The sequence below is a fragment of the Urocampus carinirostris genome, chromosome 5 (assembly GCF_059441175.1).
Source record: "Urocampus carinirostris isolate Australia breed hairy pipefish chromosome 5, RoL_Ucar_1.0, whole genome shotgun sequence".
Classification (NCBI taxonomy): Eukaryota; Metazoa; Chordata; class Actinopteri; order Syngnathiformes; family Syngnathidae; genus Urocampus; species Urocampus carinirostris.
In genome coordinates, this window is record NC_142353.1 from 14,960,001 (window position 1) to 14,980,098 (window position 20,098).

Consider the following 20,098-nt stretch of genomic DNA (forward strand, 5'->3'; position numbering starts at 1 on the left):
AGAGAGAGAGAGAGAGAGAGAGAAAGAGAGATAGTTGGATTCGAATTTAAAGTTGAGTCCTGTATATAAGAAATAATTTTTTACTTTTTTAAAATATTATCAATAAGAAGATTTTTTTTTTTGTAAAGTGTGTTTTTTGCAGGTTATGTTGATAAATGTATTAAAATAATGCAAGTGTCCTGTAAAATCTCAATGGGTGCTTCAAAATACACTTGATAAAAAATTTGGGCTAGCTTGGAAATGTCGTTATTTTTTTAATCAGAAATACACAAATACAGCTGCAAATATATGGTTTTAGATGGAATATCTCCATTGGTGTATATAGTCCCATTTTCAATAACCATCACTCCAGTGTGCAAAATATACATTGATTTTCTAACCGCGTTAGAAGTCTAATGGATGATTAAAAAGGCCTTGTTCAATTATGTTAGCACAGCTCAAAAATGTTAGCTGTTTAGAGGAGCAATAACACAGACCTTCCTTTGAGTTAGTCAAGTACCAAGAGCGTCACTGTTTTGGGTGTGAATAAACATTAAGAATAGAAAGAAGAGAAAGAAAAGAGAACTTTCATGTAAAACTCTATTATTGTTCCACAAAATAAAGGCTATTCTATGCGAGACATTGAAGATCTCCTACAACAGTGTGTAATACCCCCTTCAGTACAGCACAAACAGGCTGAAACCAAAGTAGAAATAGAAGTGGGGGGCACAACCAAGCAAGAAAACAAGTACATTATTGTCTCCAGGTTAAGAAACAGATGCCCAACAGGTTCTCAAAAAAACGCATTGTTAAATAGTACAAGATCTAGAGTGAAGAGGCGATTTTAAGATGCTGGCTTTCAAGGCAGAGTGGCAGAGAAAAAGCCAGATAAGAGACTGGCCAAGAAAAAGACTCTTGTCTTCCCTTCAACTTCAATAATTGTTGTTATACTTTGAGTTCAGGCTGTCTTGGTACAAAACTAAAGTACATTTTCACTTGGTTTTGAATATCATTTCCAGATAATGTTGTGCAATAAAATGTGTTTTATTGTGATTCCTGAAGAACCTTTAATATTTTAGGGTCGGTCTGCTTCAACCCTCCTGAGAAGGTGCCACCTGGCCCTGTCCAAGGTCGACACAATCAGCCCCGTTCAGGCCAGTTCTGGCCTCTCTCTCGACCACTGTGATGGTGACGGTGAAGTTGCACAGCCTGAGAACGATGGACAATTCTTGTCAGGATTCTCCGAATTATTTGAGAGCACGGACAACTCGCCGTCTGCTCAGGATTCGGCCCAGGAACTTATTCAGCCTGGGCAGCCTGGGGACGGGAGACCGAACCTGCGGATGAAGTTCCAGGGTGCTTTCAAGAAGGGCATTTCCAACCCCATGGATCTCCTCGAAACAACCATATATGAGTCCAACGTGGTTCCAGGTCCAAAGAAAGCACCCATGGACTCCCTTTTTGACTATGGCACCTACAGGAACACGAGTAACCAAAAACGACGAAGGAAAAAGCTGGCAAGAGGGTGAGAAGGCACCTAATGACACTTGAAATCACATCTTTTAGACGTCATCTGCAGTGGTACCTTTTTATATGAGCTCCTCTAAACATGAGAATTTTGGTATATAAGTTTTTTTAAATAACTTATAGATGCATAAGTGGGGTCAAAAATGACCCCATAGGTTGTTATTCTTCAAAGTCTTTCTAAATAAAAATTGTTGTAATATTCCAAATATTTATCATAAAACATGTTTATGACATGATGCCATTAGTAATTAGATTTTTTTCCCGGCTATTTTTTGTCTCCACTCATGGAAAAATGTATGGACTGGTAGGTGCATCCAATAGTTAACAAAATTCTGCTGGCTATACAAGAGAAAATCCAGTTCGTGAGCAGTCCTAGAGGCTACAGCTAGAAACCGCTCGAGACCGCTCCAAACTTGTGACCTCTCACCACAATAGGCTTGGTTTCAGTTTGCTTATGCAAACTACTTCAGGCCAAAAAAATAAAAAAATGAATAAATTGTGCTGTAATTTTTTTTGTGTACATTCATTTAAAGTTACAGTAACTTTGAGTAAACAGTAAGTGTTTATGTATCATTAACAGTCTCTCGATCTCATTTATGTCAACCTCAGCCAACTTCTTCCCTAATTAATGATTGTAAATTTTCCCTACTAAGCAATAATACAATTTATGACCACAGTGTGGTACCTATTTAATCACAGCAATACAAACAACGTAGAATACCGCAACAATGTTAGCAATCTACGATGATGTTTTCTTCTGCTATCAATAGCCGAGACGATCCAAATTGAATTGGAAATGGGCAAGACGACATCGGACTTAAAAAAAAAGAATCCCATATATTATTTTTTGCAATGTACACAAAGTGAAATGATAAAAAATCGGGGACAGGTTTGCGCTTTCCGTGACTCCTCCCTGCAACCGCCCCCTACCCCCTCCTCCACAGGACACGCACACATGTGTTACGGCGCTCATTATAAACTCGCATTTTATTTCGTTAATCTTTTTTGTCTTGTTACTGTATTCTTTACATTTAATTACTATTTGAATGTATCTTCAGTCATGACGTTACGAGCATGATCCTGGAACAAATTACGCTTGTGAGAAAAGGTACCACTGTATTTCAAACGACATGAACAGAGCGCGTGTTGTAAAAATATTGCTGAAAAAGACTCCTTCAAGTAGACAGGAAGTTTGAGTGCACGCACGTACGAGCACACGCACAAGACTGTGTGCCTCATTTAGTAAACTAACAGAGCGCATGTTGTTGGTGCCTTTCGTGGCCGTTGAGGTAATATTTTGAAAATTGCCTCCACCCAGAACTTCTAGCTCGAGTACACGACATGGCCAAAGTATTTGGACAGCGACGTGAGAAGTGGACTTGGTCTCTTCTGTCAGTTGGATTGGGTAAACCGTGGGTGTCCAACTTATTTTTATCTCAGAGCCGCATGGTAGATAAAACATTCTCACAGGATTAGTAAATTAATGGCGTAAAAAGTGTGCGTTACCTGGAGAGCTGGGGGTCTTTTGGGAGGCTCACGATTAAATCACGATTTTGGGATGTAAGATTTGATTACAACACTGTCATTGAGGATCTTTTTTTTTAAAGAACATATTTAAGAACAGTGGATTGTTTCCATCTGATTTGGCCCAAACTCATCCAGGCCCAGCTTTAGTAATTGAGTCTAAGACCCCTGATTTAAATGATCGCAAATAAGAAAAATAATACTTCCTTTCTCAAACTACAGACGTAAATATAAAAACATAATTAAAAAAAAAAAGAAAATCAGTACAATGTTCTGACAGTGGGACACCATTTTTTTTGCATTGAATCAGATATAAAAAAAAATCCAAAAGTTGTCAATTTAACAGACTTATGTGTACATCCATCAGTGGCGGGAAGCACATTTCATGGCTAGGTCTTCGATAGTGCTATGTCTGGAGCAATCCAACCCTCAATAACTATTTTATGTCTGTAAAACATTTACTGCAGCTACAACTGTGACATATATAGAAAGGATCAATAATAACCTTGTAAAATTGCATTATTATTTAGATTATCTGTGAATTTTTCTATCGCCATTAAAGCTAATGCTCAAAGTCAAGGCTGTCCTGTTTTATTTTTCGCATATGATTTTATTTGATTTAGGGCTAAAAATGTATTTTTGACAGATGCAGTGGACGCTGCAATACTGTATTTTTCTTCACCTTTTCGTTGTGATACTACTGTTGATGCCCCCTAATTTTCATAGTTTCTAAAAATGCTGAGGTTTCCCTATGCCTGCAAGAAGGCCCTGCTCCGCCAACTCCAAATCTAATTGGCTAAACCGACAGCTTTATCAACACTGATGTTATGCCTCTGGCCCTTCAGAACTGATTGTGCAGGCCTCTGGGTAAATTTTTGACCCTGGCTGAAATGTAAAAGGTTAAATAATTATACATGAAAGCACAGACCTAGAATGAGAGTAACCAGGGGCAAAGTAATGAAAGGAAAATGACAGACAATTTGGAACGATTTAATAAGTATTTATGGTCAAATATTAATTAACATCACATGATTCAGATATTTTTTAGGTCGGTAAAAAAGGCCTTGCAGGCCCTCACAGCACACCAATGTCATCCAACACTTCATACATGACCTATGTCCTTTCTGTGTCATTATAGAAAAACAGAGACATCAAACGTAAACGGCCCAAGTGAAGACCTGCCAAAAGTTCTGAAAGTATTCAACCGCTCTGTGCTGTTTGAGTGTGTGTCACGAGGGGACCCTGAGTCCTTGGAGGGACTACTAGAGTACTTGCAAACTCACGACAAGAGGCTGACGGACGAAGAGTTCAAAGGTATGACAGGGTGTGGCCAGGATCTTAGGGAGTGTTCGAACAGTCCAGGCAGAGAACGGGCCTTTCCGTTTGCCTCAGGACTGCTGAGTCTTTGCTGTTATTTGACTTAGATAGATTTGACCAGGAAAGGGATGCTGATGTCATAGACTTTGCTTGGCAAAGAGCAGTCACAAGCAAAACTTCCTGTGTATGCTGTCGGTTTGTAACAGAGAGTGGTTAAATATCGCAGCCAAGTGTGGTCTACTGCAGTGTTTCTCAAATGGTGGGTTGAGACCCAAAAGTGGGTCGTGGACCTGTTTTCAGTGGATCTTTGCCATTTGCCCTGGCAAAATAATGCTAAGAAGTAGAAAAATTGGGTCATTTACACAGTAGATGGCAATAAAGCCCTACTCAATTTCTTCTCCCTGTTTAGTCGATCGGCTCCATCCCAATTGGGTTTGAGGGGGACCGCATATCATTTTATTGGAATTTGTTTGTTTTATTCCCTTTTTCTTTCCACAATAAAGGGCCCCAAGGAAGTTAGTTATAAGGAGAAGCAAAAGTAGAAAACAGTGACAACAACGATATAGTCAAAGATGAAAATGATTACGAAATACGGAAATATTGAACGGAAATATTGAACGGAATATTGAACGAATATTGAATGATGTAGATCCGCGAAATATATTTGATTCCCTTTTTTGTTTGATGAAGCTACTTAGAGCCTGAATGTGTAGTATTTTACCACAGGATGGCACTGTGTTGTCTGGTACAAGCAAGGGCCAGTGATACACAGCAGAGCATGGTGGCAGGATGCCGGAAGAACATAACGCCGATTCAAGAAAAGATTCCACGGTGAAAAAGGAATAGATATTTCTCTACTTATGATTTATTATAAAAAATAACATTGGAATGATAGTTCACATAATTTTTGCCCAGTATTCAAAGCTTTTCTTTTTTTCACTGGGTGAAAGTTATTTTTTTTATGTATTACAAAGAGTCACTAGATTTTACACACTGTCTCTTTAATATTGCAATGCAAAAATAATCAAATAAATCACATGAAGTAAAAGTCGTGCACTTTCTGATTTTATCTACTACCATATGTTTCCCGGTTTACTTTTTACGTTTTCGACACATTGCAGATTTTAAACGTGCATTGTGTTTTTTATTTTGATTGGCTAAAAAGGTGCACAACCCCTTTTCTGCTTGTGTCTGCCTGTGGGTCAACAAAGGTGCAGTCTTAGTTGTACACGTACGTAAAAGAGCTTAACGAACCGATATTACGTACTCGCAAGTTTGTGACGTCGACAAAACACTATGGACGGACAAAAACACCAAAAGGCAGAGGATGATGCTTTCTGTTGCTGTCAAATGTGGACTTTTCAACATGCTAAATGAAGGTAAAAGCGTTTTTATGCCACTTTTTTGTTTTCCAATAGCATCAGCATAGTGGCGACAATGTACTATCGGAAGTGAAAAATTGGATTCACAGTAGTGCAATTGAGCAGAATCATTATTTTTATTAATTAAAATTTCACAGTTCAGAAGTTATTTGTCAAGTCAAGTCAAAGTCAAGTCAAATTTATTTATATAGCCCTTAATCACAAAAATGTCTCAAAGGACTGCACAGGATTACAGTTACAAAATTACACAATTACCTGATCTTAAACCAGCATGCGGGCAAAAAAAACACCATTTATAAAGTACGGTACCTAAATTCGTTAAACAAATGTTTGAGGCTGTAAATAGGATTTGTTCTTTGGTTTATATGTATAATAGTGTATTTATAAATACATAACTAAAGGTTCTTACTTGACGAGTTTTGACTATTGCGGGTCCTTTTTGAAACGCAACATCTCTGAAAAATGAGGGATTACCGTACTTTCCTATTTTAATAAAAGAATATAGTAAAAAAGAAATTTCTTCCACTGACTTTCATCCTGTTTTTGTTAATTTTAAGTATATTTTTTTCATACTTTTTATCGTTAAAACAGATTAGAATATTGTAAAATTGAAAATTGCAGTAAATCCATTCACGAAAATGAAGGAGCCATGGTGACCACAAATGATAAGAAAAACTTAATTGAGTTAATTAAGGTAACATCGCGTGTTTTCAGATTTTTCAAAGAAAAAAGTGAGACTGTTTGCAAAGAACTTATAAAAAGAGAAGACAAGAGTTGAAACATTTACAAAAGACATATATGATTTCTATGGGGTGTTTCAAAGTAAGGTGTGGGCAGGGATTTTTCCTGACAAAAATATCTGAAGCTGAGACTCAAAACATGGATTATTCAAAATCAAAGAATATCAGAAAAGCAAACCGAGTGTAAACCCAAAGCTAGGAATGGCTTTTTTTTGCTTTTGTGGGGCACAAAACTTCCATGCAGCTTGGCAAATTCTGTGCCACGCTTTTCACAGATCCCTTAACCGCGTGGGTCTTTGGGTGACCACTTCCTGTAGTGTGTCTTGGGCAAGAACAGCCTCGCAACGCCTGTTCCTCTCAAGGCGTTTTTTTTCCTGTTTGGGGTTTGCTCCCCCACATAAAACAGATGGTTCCTATGGTTACCAGTAGCTATTAAAGTACTTTAAATGCATCACAAATTACCCATTAAAATGTTTATTGGGAAAATGCCCAATTGCCAGAATCTATTAATGAGCTCATTTGAAGTATTAATTTTATTTCTATAAAATTTTTTAACATTTTCTACTAACCCCTTAACGTTCCAATATTTCCGATAAACAAAGTCATGTTTTCACAATGTCCCCAGTCAATGAAATACATCATACCACATACCATTGAAAAAAATAAACTCCTGGGATTCAAGATAATGACCTTTTTAAAATGTGCTCATCTCAGAAACATCACGATAAGTCTGAAAATAGATACCCAAAAACTATAAAGCTGGTATATTTCACCCGAATGTGCTGTAAAGTTCTACTTAAGACACGATTCCCCGAAAACGTGGTGTGCTTACATTTACGAGAGTCCAATGAATCCAACCGTGTAAAATATTTACTCCAATACATACAATAACGCAGACGGATAATAAAATGAAAATATACTATAAGCATTCCTGCATCCATTGACGATCCTTGTCGTGATCAGTCTGTATTGCTTCATAACTCCCTTTAAAAATAAACTCGTCAGATGACTTTCATTATGACCGTTAGCCTCTGACCTCTTGATTGACATCACTCTTTGTCATTGCAAGCTTTTTTCATAGCATTTAGCTTGTGACAACCCATGAGGGCAAAAACAGTCATGACCTACTTCGGCTTCAAAAATCTTTAGCCAATAGTGAACAATTCAAATGTGGATTGACCCATTGGTTAGCCAATAAGATCTGAACAGAAGAGGCTGTATTGAAGTCATAGCCAAAAATAAACATGCAAACACCCGGGATCAAATGACACCCGGGATCAAATGACACCCGGGATCAAATGACACCCGGGATCAATTATCATGAGCAAGTGTGCAAAATCATGGATTGACTTCTGGAAAGAGAAGTCAAACATTTACTACTCGTTCACAATGTCTAAAAACTGGCCTAAGTAAAATACATGGTTGTAAAGTTTTTAGGGTTGTAATCAGGTCGTTTTTAAATGGCCACTTTTGGGAGCGCCTCGACCTACTATTAAAAAAGTGTGTAAAATACAAAGTTTAGTTTTTCAGATTGTGATCAAATTTGACAATCTACAGTATACATGTTCTTATTGTACAAGTTTTTCTAGTAAAATAAGAAAAATGAGAAAAATGTTTGATATTGCAGATGGCAGATCATTTTGATGTATTTTTTTCATTTTTTATTATAGAAAATACATGTTTTTAGATTGCAACATTTCAAATCACATTTCACGTATATGAGTCATAAAAACATACAATTTTGCATTTTTACATATAAAAATAGAATATAATTTATTGTCACTGTAACACATGAAATGCATAACAAATTTAAAAATGTAATTCCGATGGTGCAAGAACATTTACAATATAAACTACCACAGTTTAAGATAATAAGCAAAGGGCAATACTAGAAAATAGGTCATCTTAAATTAAAAATGAAAATAAAGAACTGCATCATCTCTTGTCATTATCGCACATTCGCCTCTAAGAATTTTGCAACATTGAGGGTGATTATTCCCTTAGGATAGAAGCGGTTTTTTCAATCCATTTGTTCTAGACTTGATGGACGGTTTAAACAAGTGATGTCTGGGTGGGAAATGTTCTTCACAATTGTCTGAGTTATCTTGACACAACGAGCTTTGTACAGTTCATGGAGTGATGTTAGGGGCAGTCCACATTTTCTGTGTTATGCTGATAGCCTTCTGAAGTGCAGATCTCTGGGCATCTGTTCAACTGGTGAACCATACACATACACAGTTTATGAGGATGAACTCAACACAGCATGTGTACAAAGACACAAGCAACTTTTGCCTAGTTTTGCTCTTCCCAAGTACCCTTAGGAAGTGGAGTCTTTGCAGTGCCTTTTAAGGCTGTTAGTGCTCCATGTTAGATCCTCTGTGATGTGGACCCCCAGAAAAAAGAAGTTTGCAGCTTGCTCCACAGGGTCCCTGTTGATGATGAGGGCTGGAATGTCGGTTTTCGTCCTCCTGAAGTCCACTACCATCTATCTAGTCTTTCCTGTGTTTCTTCTTAAGTTGTGGTGGCAGCACCACACTGCTAGTTCTTTGTTATCTAACCTATAGCCCAAACACCGTGGTGTCATCCGCAAACTTCACAAATATGTTGCTGTCATGATCAGGGGTGCAGTCGTATCTGAGGAACTTGTAGAGCAGGGGACTCAATACACATCCCTGAGGTGTGCCAGGGTGTATTGTGATGGGCATAAATGTGTAGTGTCCCACTCTCACATTTTGTGTGCGATCAGTCAGGAAGCTGTTAATCCATATGCAGGTTGGGTGTGGAATTCCTGGGTCTAACAGTTAACTAAACAATTTGTGGGATCGAGCGGTGTTTAAGGTGGAACTATACATGAATACATAGCTCCCCTTATGGTCCTGGTGGCAGAGTGCATCAAGTCGGAGCTGTGACCACTGTGTCAAAATGCCCGTTTTTGGTCAAAATATCAAGTACTTTTCCATAAATGCGCATCTCACATTCTCTGTTTTATCTTAATTTCCCCACTAGAGCCGTCTACCGGTAAGACGTGTCTTCCAAAAGCTCTTTTGAACCTCTACAGTGGGCAGAACGTCACCATTCCACTTCTGCTGCACATAGCAGAGAAGACAGGGAGCCTGAGGGAGTTTGTCAACACCCCTTTCAGGGACGTTTACTACCGAGGTAAGGACATGTTCCGTTTGCTGACCCCCTCCCTCTGCCGATGTGTGTTTATAGTGTTGGGTGAGGTTCTATTGTGATGAAAAGAATGTCCAGTGGAATTTCACTCAATGACTATTAACAGCTGCAGAATGATTTGAGCTGTTACTTATTTGGTTTTGCTTTTTTTAGGCCAAACAGCACTTCACATTGCCATCGAGCGCCGCTGTAAGCAGTATGTGGAACTACTGGTGGAGAAAGGCGCTGATGTTCACGCGCAGGCAAGGGGACGCTTCTTCCAACCCAGGGATGAGGGCGGCTACTTCTACTTTGGTATTCTTTAGCCCATATTGAACAATGCCTCTTTATTATTGTCATTGTAATTTACGCCTCAATCCCTTTGCCCAAGTAATGATGGACTGCAGCCAGGAAATTACGCTCAAGGAATAATATGCCTCCAGACTACACAGATTTTTTTCCGCTTTAAACACATTTAAAGCAGTTACCAAGAAAGAGTAGTTACACTTACAATTTGGAAATCAATGTTCCTGCTTTTTGCCACTTAAAACTGGCCGGAGTCTTGGACAAGGGCTCCACCCTTGGTTTTCTGGAAAGCATAGCTCTACAAACACACCAGTATAATATTATTCCGTGTTTTCAAGTTGTATCGGAAGAAAGGTGTCTGTGTTCTATAGTGGAAAACAAAACTGCAGTGTTGGAAGTCTGGCTCTTACCGCAATGAAAATCCAACAGTGCCCTCTGTTGGTTGATGTGGCTTACTTACATGGATTGATTGGAACAAATCAGTTGAGTACTATTGCAAAAAAACGATGGTAAACACTCCCACTTTGTGTATAAGTACACATTTGGTACTTGCCTAGAAACAATAACAACATTTCTAAACATTTTCCAGGTTGTAATTATATTAATACTAATTTAAGTCATACACCAAGACAATTTTGCACACCAAAGTTTATCCGCTTAGGCTCCATGCTGCTGTTGTGGCTTATTGAAGAACCCAAAACAGGAAGATCCCAACTTTGAGGATCGCTCTCTCTCTGTCTCTCTGTCTCTCTGTTTCTCTCTCTCTCTCTCTCTCTGTCTGTCTCTCTCTCTCTCTCTGTCTGTCTATCTCTCTCTCTCTCTCTCTCTCTCTCTCTCCCTCTCTCTCTCTCTCTCTCTCTCTCTCTAGTCAAGTCAAGTCATTTTTATTTGTATAGCCCTTAATCACAATAAGTCTCTAAGGGTCTCTCTCTCTCTCTCTCTCTCTCTCTGTCTGTTTCACTCTCTTTATCTCCCTCTCTCTCTCTGTCTCTCTCTCTCTCTCTCTCTCTCTGTCTGTCTGCTTCTCTCTCTCCCTCTCTCTGTCTCTCTCTCTGTATCTCTCTCTCTCTCTCCCGCTCTCTCTGTCTCTCTCTCTCTTTCTGTGTCTGTCTCTGTCTGTCTGTCGGTCTGTCTGTCTGTCTGTCTGTCTGTCTGTCTGTCTATCTGTCTGTCGGTCTGACCGTCGCTCTCCCTCTCTCTCTCTCTCTTTTTCTCTGTCTCTCTCTCTCTCTCTCTCTATCTTTCTCTCTTTCTCTTTTTTTCTCTCTCTTTCCTCTCTCTTTCTCATAAAAAATCTGCTTTTTAGTAGATTGCATTAAGGACATTGTTTTGACATGGTTCCCACCAATACAGAGCAATCATTGTTTTGTCCCCATGAATTTTGTGTGATTACTTTAAAAAATATATGCTATGTCCTCACCGATGCCAAAACCAAACCAGAACCAACATCCTTGCATTACAAAGTCATCATTGGATGTTAAAGAAAAATACATTATGTTGTTTTATGACAAATTAGGCATTAGAAGGTAGAGTTTAATAAAGTTAGGGAGAAATACGTTTAAAAAATCTCCTTTTGACAGCGTAAGCATCAAATCAGTAGATTTTGGTTCCTTTCATTTTTATCTTACCCAATGATCGTAAGGGCTTGTTCATATTTGATTGTGAACACCCATTACCACCCTCACCCATCACAGATGAGCTGATTTCTATTTGCACGTAGGACGCTTGTCATTCTCAAATCCCAGCGTGTCCGCACACACTGAGAGTAATTTGCCGCGGAGCTTTGCAGCGAGGTGAACAGGAACCTGGCAGGGCGGATGGCTAATGGGATTTCCACTCACGCTAACACTCAGCGTGCACCCGTGCAAATCCGTGAAGAGGAGCGTTTCTATCTGAGGTGACAAAGTCATCTGTCACCCATGGCAACGGCTCATTTTCTGCTGCTGCTTTTGGCACTCTGGCCCCATTGCAACCTTCATTTCGACAACTGCTAATTGTGCTGTTTTCATAGCAGGGATTCAAATCCAAGATGTTTAGTATGCATTTAAAAAAACAAAACAAAAACACAAGCCAGCAACAGTTTCTAATTAACACTCTTATTCATTAGATGAGGAATGTCAAACTCAGTTTGTCTCTGGGACCGAATACAGACTTTCTGTACTCAGGCGGCCATGATCAGTAAAAGAATGTTTACATTTTAAGCTCTTGGTTTTTCAGTATTACGCTTTAGCATTCGGCTTACTTTAGTAGCCTATCCTACATATTAAAGCATAACATATTTATTCCCGAACAATGGCAAAATTGAATTTCCTGTTAGGCATAGAATGTGTAACTTGGTTTATTGAAACAGTTGACTAAATGCAGTTTTACACGGGAACCAAGTCACCACGCTATTGTGAGACACATATAAATGGAATAACATAAGAAATAAATGAATAATGCAATGACATACATGGGGGTGTTCCCCCTTTCAAGCATCCATCCAACATCCATTCATTCACATGGGTCTCACACTTTCCTCTACAAAATAAATGTTGTCTCTATATTCAGCATGTCTTCGAGCCCTGTCTTCAGCAGGAAACCGACAATCACAGGTATCAGAAGTCTGTTGTCTATTGGGATACAGCTCCGTTGAACAACAGTAATACAATACAAGTATCTCTAGTTTCAAGTAATGAGGAAAAGACATTATGTTGTTTTTATGCGATATGGCAGGAAAATGTATCTTCACAGATAGGTGGTCACCTTTTTTCGCTATAATTACTTACTAGTAACTAACACAACATGTTTTGTTATCAGACACACTTTTTCAATACACTATTAACAATTTATTAGCACTGTTTTGAATACTGTATCTATAATTGTACAATTATCTAACCACAACTCTTCACACACCAGTATCGAGTAGTGATACTGGGCTGTCCCAATGTATCATATGTGAGTGTCTAAGAAGGCAGTCTGTTTCTCAAATATACTTTCGTGTCATATTTGTTTGTCATTGTTGTCTCATTTGTTGCACTTAAATTATTTGGCACTTTTCTGTTGTTTTGCAAAGTCTTTAGACATTAAGAAATGTTTTTGTGATCAGGGGACTGTCCTAAAAGTGAGAGTGTGGGCCTTTGTGAATGAGATGATATGTGAAAGAGAGAGGTGAATGAGAGACAAACGTGAGAACACAAAAAGACAAATGACAAGTGTAAACAAAGCAAAGCTGAAGTAAAAAAAAAAGGAACAAAACAACCAACGCACACCGGACTTATCATTGTCCCTCTGAAGTGTGCAACACTATACAAACTCAAGAGGGAGCCAGAAGGAAAACGTTTGCCTTAATTGCCACATTGGTTTCAAATGAATAAAAATACATTTATAATGAAAGTGCAATAAATTTAGATTACATCAGATCAAACTACTAGGCTGAGAGTACATTCTTTACTGCCATGGTTTGCATTCATTTAAAAAAAAATCACAACTTTTGATAGAAATGACCTAGAAACTTACTTTTTCTAACATACCAGGAAATATATGGCCGTGTATTACATGACATGCCTGCATTTGATGATTTTTTTTTTATCCAAATTTCTGTCCTCATCCTTCTTCCTCCTACAGGTGAGCTTCCCCTTTCGTTGGCCGCGTGCACCAACCAGCCCAACATTGTGCACTACCTGACCGAAAATCCGCACAAGAAGGCTGACCTGCGGCGACAGGATTCTCGCGGCAACACTGTCCTGCACGCCCTGGTGCACATTGCAGACAACACCAAGGACAACACCCGTTTTCTCACCAAAATGTACGACCTGCTGCTGATCAAGAGCGCCAAACTTTACCCGGACTGCAGCCTGGAGAGGGTGCTCAATAACGATGGCATGTCTCCCCTCATGATGGCGGCAAAATTGGGAAAAATCGGGGTAAGAGTCATGGAAAGTAAGGGATGTGGCAATTTCAGGACACGCCTTTCATGTTCCAATTAGAATTAAACATCAAAATTACAGTATTATCGGACCCCCCCAAAAACATTTTATGTAATGTGTTTTGCCACTTGTTGTACAGTTCTAATGTGATTTTATGTCGTCTTGGACAAGAAATCCACCTACAATGGTAAACAGTTAAAGTGTTAAAGGGACTACACTTTGTTCATTTGACAGGTTTTTCAACACATCATCCGACGTGAGATCAAGGATGAGGACGTTGTTCATCTGTCCCGCAAGTTTAAGGACTGGGCTTATGGACCAGTGTACTCCTCCCTCTACGATCTGTCTTCATTGGACACCTGTGGAGGTGAACCATCGGTGCTGGAGATCCTTGTTTATAACAGTCGTAGTGAGGTAAAATACAAAGAGAGGAAATACAAACATGCCTAGGTTTACCTGCAGGAAATGAGTTTTCCTTTAAGCACAGGATTCAGAGTCTGATGACTATGTCCTCTTGTCAGATTCGTCATGAGATGCTGGCTGTGGAGCCCATCAACGAACTCCTGAGAGCCAAGTGGCAAAGGTTTGCTGCTGTGACCTTTTATATCAACGTAGCTTCCTACCTCTTCACAATGATCGTCTTCACCTTGGTGGCCTATTACCACCCAACACAGGGAACGGTGGGTTGAAAGACGCCAATTTCTTTTCAGCTGCGGATGGATGTACACTATCGTTCAAAGTTTTGGGGTCACTCAGACAATTAGGAAGTATAGTCGAGACATTGAAAAGGTTAGAAATAAGTATTTTCTTCCATCCATTTATTATCTGAACCGCTTTACTAAGTAGGGTCGCGGGTGTGCTGAAGCCGATCCCAGCTGTCTTCGGGCAAAGACACCCTGAACTGGTTGCGTGCCAGTCGGAGGGCACACAGAGACAAGACAACTCATTCATTCACACTTAGGGACAATCTAGACCAGGCAATTAACCTGACATGCATGTTTTTGGAATGTGGGGGAAAATCAGAGTGCCCGGAGGAATCCCACGCAAGCACAGGGAGAACCTGTTAACTCCGCACAGGAAGGCTGGTAGCCGAATTTGATCCCATGACCTAAGAACTGTGCCACCTACATGCTAACCACTCAGCTGCAGTGCAGCCATGATTATTTTCTTAAACCCCCAAATCTTTTTCTTCAAATATTCCTTTGTTAGGGTAACGCTCCATTTGCAGCAATTACACAGCATTGCAGACTTTTGCATTATTGTAGGTACACTGAAGAAATTTTACCCCGCGCTTCCAGAAGCACCTCCCACAAGTTGGATTAGCTTGATGGGTACTGCCTGCGTACCATCGGTCCAGTTGCTCCCCCACCTGCTCAATGGGGTTGAGATCTGGTGACTGCACTGGCCACTCCATGACAGACAGAATACTTGCTGCCAGCTCCTTTTCTAAATAGTTTTTGCATAATTTTGAAGAATATGTCTTATTTTCCGCAGCACAGCGGCGCAGTGGTTAGCGTTTGTGCGGCACAGTTCTGAGGTCAGCCTAGCATTTGTGTCAATTAATTAATTAATTGCACATGTTCTATTTTAGGGCAGCACGGCGGGGCAGTGGTTAGCGCGTGTGCGGGACAGTTCTAAAGTCATGAAATTGAAACTCCTGTGTGGAGTTTGCATGTTCTCCCCGTGCTTGTGTGGGTTTCCTCCGGCGACTCCGGTTTCCTTCCATTCCAAAAACATGCAAGTCAGGTTAATTGGCCGGTCCAAATTGTCCGTAGGTGTGAATGAGCGAGTGAGTTGTCTGTCTCTGTGTGCCCTGCAACTGGCTTACAAACAGTTCAGGGTGTCCCCTGCCCACTACCCGAAGATAGCTGGGATGGGCTCCAGCATCCCCGCGACCCTACCGAGGATAAGATTCAGATTCAGATCTACTTTATTGTCATTCTAGTACACGTGTATACAGAACGAAATGTCGATACATCTGACCCGCACAGTTTCCTTGAATGTACAGATATAAATAAAATGTTGTATTGAGTTGGAGTATTGAGTACTAATAATATACTAAATAATTATGGCTATGTATAGTATTTTACAGTAGTGCAAATAGTGCAAGAGGAGCAGCTAACCAGATGTGCAAAATGGGCAGTCAGGTAAACAGTAACAATAACACTGTAACAATAACACTGTAAGTACAATAGTGCAGAGAAACAGATGTGCAAGGAGTGGCTAGCTATAAAGAACTGCCAGTAGTGCAAAAAAGTCAAACAAAACCAACAGATGTACAGATTAGCAGTTTAGATTTACTATGTGTTTGATTGACCATTTAACAGTGTAATGGCCAGGGGGACAAGACTATTGTGGAACCTGGTGGTCCTGCACCGCACACTGCAGTACCTCTTCCTAGAGGCTAGCAGAGTGAACAGTCCATGATGGGGGTGAGAGGGGTCCCTGATAAGGTTCTTAGTTCGGGATAGGCAGCGCTTCTGGCCAATGTCCTGAATGGAGGGGAGAGAAGTCCCAATGATTTTCTCTTCTGTCCTCGTCACCCTCCTCACACTACCCCAGTCGGAAGCGCTGCAGCCTCTACACCACACAGAGATACAGCTGGTCAGGATACTCTCTATGGTGCCCCTGTAGAATGTGATGAGGGAGGGTGGGGGCAGGTGGGCTCTCCTCATCCTCCGCAGGAAGTACAGGCGCTGCTGTGCCCTCTTCACCAGTGATGCAGTGTTCACGGACCAGGTGAGTTTGTTTGTGATGTGCACCCCTAGGAACTTGATGCTGCTGACAACCTCCACAGCCTTGTTGTTGATGAGAAGTGGGGCATGGTTGGGCTGGTTTTTCCTGAAGTCGATAATGATCTCTTTAGTTTTGTCAACATTCAGGACCAGGCTGTTATCCCTGCACCAGCCCACCAACTGCTCCACCTCCTCTCTGTAGGCCAGGTCGTTGTCGTCCCTGATGAGGCCCACCACTGTTGTGTCGTCCGCAAACTTCACGATATGGTTTGTGGCTGACCTAGGGACGCAGTCGTGTGTCATCAGGGTGAACAGCAAGGGGCTCAGGACACAGCCTTGGGGGGAGCCCATGCTGAGGGTGATGACATCGGAGATGTTCTGACCAATACGCACTGACTGGGGTCTGTCAGTAAGGAAGTCCAGCAGCCAGTTCCGCAGGGGGGTGTTGAAACCCAGGAGTCTCATTTTGTCTACCAGGTGTTGTGGGATGATGGTGTTGAATGCTGAACTGAAGTCCAGGAACAGCATCCGCACATGGGTGTTCTTCTCCTCTAGGTGTGTCAGGCTCAGGTGAAGCGCAGAGGAGATGGCATGGTGGAGCGGTTTGTCCGGTAGGCAAACTGAAAGGGGTCGAGTGAGGAGGGGAGACTGGAGGTGATGTGCTCTTTAACCAGTCTCTCAAAGCACTTCATTATGATGGGAGTCAGTGCAACGGGCCGGTAATCGTTTAATGATAAGATCTGGGGGTTCTTTGGCACTGGGATGATGGTGGCAATCTTGAAGCATGATGGTACCGTGGCTTGGTCTAGCGAGGTATTGAAAATGTCTGTTAGTACACAAGCCAGCTGATCGGCGCACTCCCTAAAGACCCGCCCTGGAATGTTGTCCGGGCCTGGAGCCTTCCGTGTGTTGACCCTTCTCAGGGTTTTCCTCACGTCAGTTGAGTCCAGGAGGAGTGCTCTTTCGTCCTGATGTGGAACCGCTTTCGCTGCAGGGGTGCCATTTTGTGCCTCGAACCTCCCAAAGAAGTTGTTGAGATAAGCGGTGCAGATAATGGATGGATGGATGTCTTATTTTCCTGTTGTAGGATGTAATTAGATCCAATTAAGGGTATTCCACGGTGTTGCAAAATTTAGTGATAGCCTTTCTTATTCAAAGTCCCCTTGACCTTGTACAAATCCACGACTTTACCAACACCAAAGCAACCCAAGACCATAAATTTACTCATCCACCATGCTTGACAGATGGCACTCATCCAGCACCTTTCAAAAAATGTTCTTCAGTGTGATTCAAACACCTCAAAGTTTGATTCATCAGTCCATATGATGACTTTGCACCAAATGCAATATTGCACAACCCTTACGATACCAACGGTATCACGACAACACTGTATGTAACATCCCACATGCCGACATTTCTTGTGTAAATACCATGTAAATTATAACTATAGCCTTATCCCCCTTGTTTTATAACCTTATCTTCTCTGTTCCTTTATCTTCTTGGCTCATACCTCACTGTGAATGTGTAAAACTGGAGTGTCATGCCCAATTTCGTTGTCACAATATGTTAATCCATTTTGTAACAATGACAATAAAGGTATATTCTATTCTATTCTATTCTATTCATAACACCTTTTCCAATCTTCCTCTGTCCAAAGTCTGTGCTCGTTTGCCTAAAATAACACCTAAAATAAAACTCAAAAAGTCAACCAATACATTGTTATATGACAAAATTGCCTTCTAATTTCTTGTGAATACCTTTCTAAACATCTTGTTTGACTCTCAGCCCCCGTACCCGTACACAACCTCCAGCGACTACTTGCGGATGGCAGGAGAGGTCATAACGTTAGCATCTGGAATCTTCTTCCTCCTGACAAACGTGGGTGCAAAATTTTCATATTTCAGAGATGTTTGCTTGCTGGCGTCTTTAATGAGTGTTTGTTTTTGCGTTGATGAAAATGCGTCTTCAACTCGTTGCAGATTAAGGACCTCTTCTTGAAGAAGTGCCCCGGGGTGAAGTCGTTATTTATTGATGGATCCTTTCAACTGCTGTAGTACGTCTCGCCTGGCCTCCCACACAACACTCTTCTTCACATCTTGTGCACTTCTACCCAGCGGCAAATTTCACTTCTTCTTAATTGAATCGTCGAGTTTATCTCCTCCGTGCCATGTTTAACATCTTTAATTAAAGCTGTGATTAAAAACAAAGGCAGCTGAATGTTGAACACCTTTGTGTATTTGTTGATTTGGTGCCTGCGTGTCAGACATGATGAAATTGTTTTTCCTCTCTGGATGTTCTTTCAGTTTCATTTACTCGATACTGATCATCGTCACGGCTGCCCTTTACTTGTTGGGCATCAAGGCTTATGTGTCGGTGATGGTTTTCGCGCTTGTGCTGGGCTGGATGAACACGCTCTATTTCACCAGAGGCCTCAAGCTCACTGGCACCTACAGCATTATGATACAGAAGGTGAAGGCCATGAAGAGAAAAACAAAACTTCAAATGTTATAACAACTAAGATGCAGTTTTCTGTGATCCTCAGATTCTTTTCAAAGACCTGTTCAGGTTTTTGCTGGTGTACGTACTCTTCATGATTGGCTATGCGTCAGGTAGGATGGCACGAGACAAGCAAAGGGTATATGCTCACTACGCTCTCGGTAATTTTAAGTAAAAATAATATAGACATAAGAAAAATTTGTATTTGTATCTTTTATAATTTTTTATCTTTTTACCTTTGTCTTTCTTTGCACTAAAAGGAGTTTTACTTCTGTAAAAGGACAATAAAGGCCATATATCATTAATTCATTCATTTATTCATTCACTCATTCATTTATTCATTCCTCTATAATTAACCACACTAGAAGCATGTCAAAATAAAATTAAAAGAGCAATAATTGAAAATAATCAAGCTTTAGTTTCCAAAAAAAACACAGTATTAAATTCGGAATGTATTATATACTATGTGATTGCGGCAAAGGATCACAGTCAAGCTTTTTGTGTTCATAGCCCTTGTATCTCTGCTGACCGTGTGCCCACCCCCGGGATCAGACTGTGCCGGGGACTGCCCGACGTACCCCAAATGCAGGGACCCCGACACTTTCAGCATTTTCTTACTAGACCTCTTTAAATTGACCATCGGGATGGGGGAACTGGACATGATCCACAGTGCGCAGTATCCGGCAGTTTTTCTCATTCTGTTGGTGACCTACATCATTCTAACCTTTGTGCTGCTGCTCAACATGTTGATTGCTTTGATGGGGGAGACGGTGGGACAAGTGTCCAAGGAGAGCAAAAAGATCTGGAAGTTACAGGTTACTTTCTTTCTACTTGCAGAATCCTTCTGTCAGTGTATAATGTGTTTCAGTGCCTTGGCCCCCAAGAACCTTTTGACACGTTTTCATTTTTCAGGCTTTGAACTCATAGATAAAAAACTCAATACTTTTTAAGAAGAAACAACTTGGGAGACACTATCGTGAAAAGTAAACAAATGTAATGAACAGTTTTTATCATGTTAAAAGAATGGCCGC

The 20,098-nt window shown here is 40.6% G+C and overlaps 1 protein-coding gene across 1 annotated transcript in view; it reads left to right on the top strand.

Moving 5' to 3' along the window:
* Positions 1 to 20,098, top strand: part of trpv4 (transient receptor potential cation channel, subfamily V, member 4) — a 28,207-nt gene that overhangs the window by 602 nt on the left and 7,507 nt on the right. Inside the window, exons 2-13 of the mRNA XM_088335042.1 lie at positions 1,059 to 1,504; positions 4,169 to 4,344; positions 9,476 to 9,628; positions 9,797 to 9,937; positions 13,535 to 13,833; positions 14,071 to 14,250; positions 14,358 to 14,516; positions 18,357 to 18,449; positions 18,551 to 18,624; positions 18,875 to 19,040; positions 19,114 to 19,180; positions 19,578 to 19,882. Coding sequence (XP_088191168.1) covers positions 1,059 to 1,504; positions 4,169 to 4,344; positions 9,476 to 9,628; positions 9,797 to 9,937; positions 13,535 to 13,833; positions 14,071 to 14,250; positions 14,358 to 14,516; positions 18,357 to 18,449; positions 18,551 to 18,624; positions 18,875 to 19,040; positions 19,114 to 19,180; positions 19,578 to 19,882 — 2,259 coding nt within the window. The remainder of the gene's footprint in view (positions 1 to 1,058; positions 1,505 to 4,168; positions 4,345 to 9,475; positions 9,629 to 9,796; positions 9,938 to 13,534; positions 13,834 to 14,070; positions 14,251 to 14,357; positions 14,517 to 18,356; positions 18,450 to 18,550; positions 18,625 to 18,874; positions 19,041 to 19,113; positions 19,181 to 19,577; positions 19,883 to 20,098) is intronic.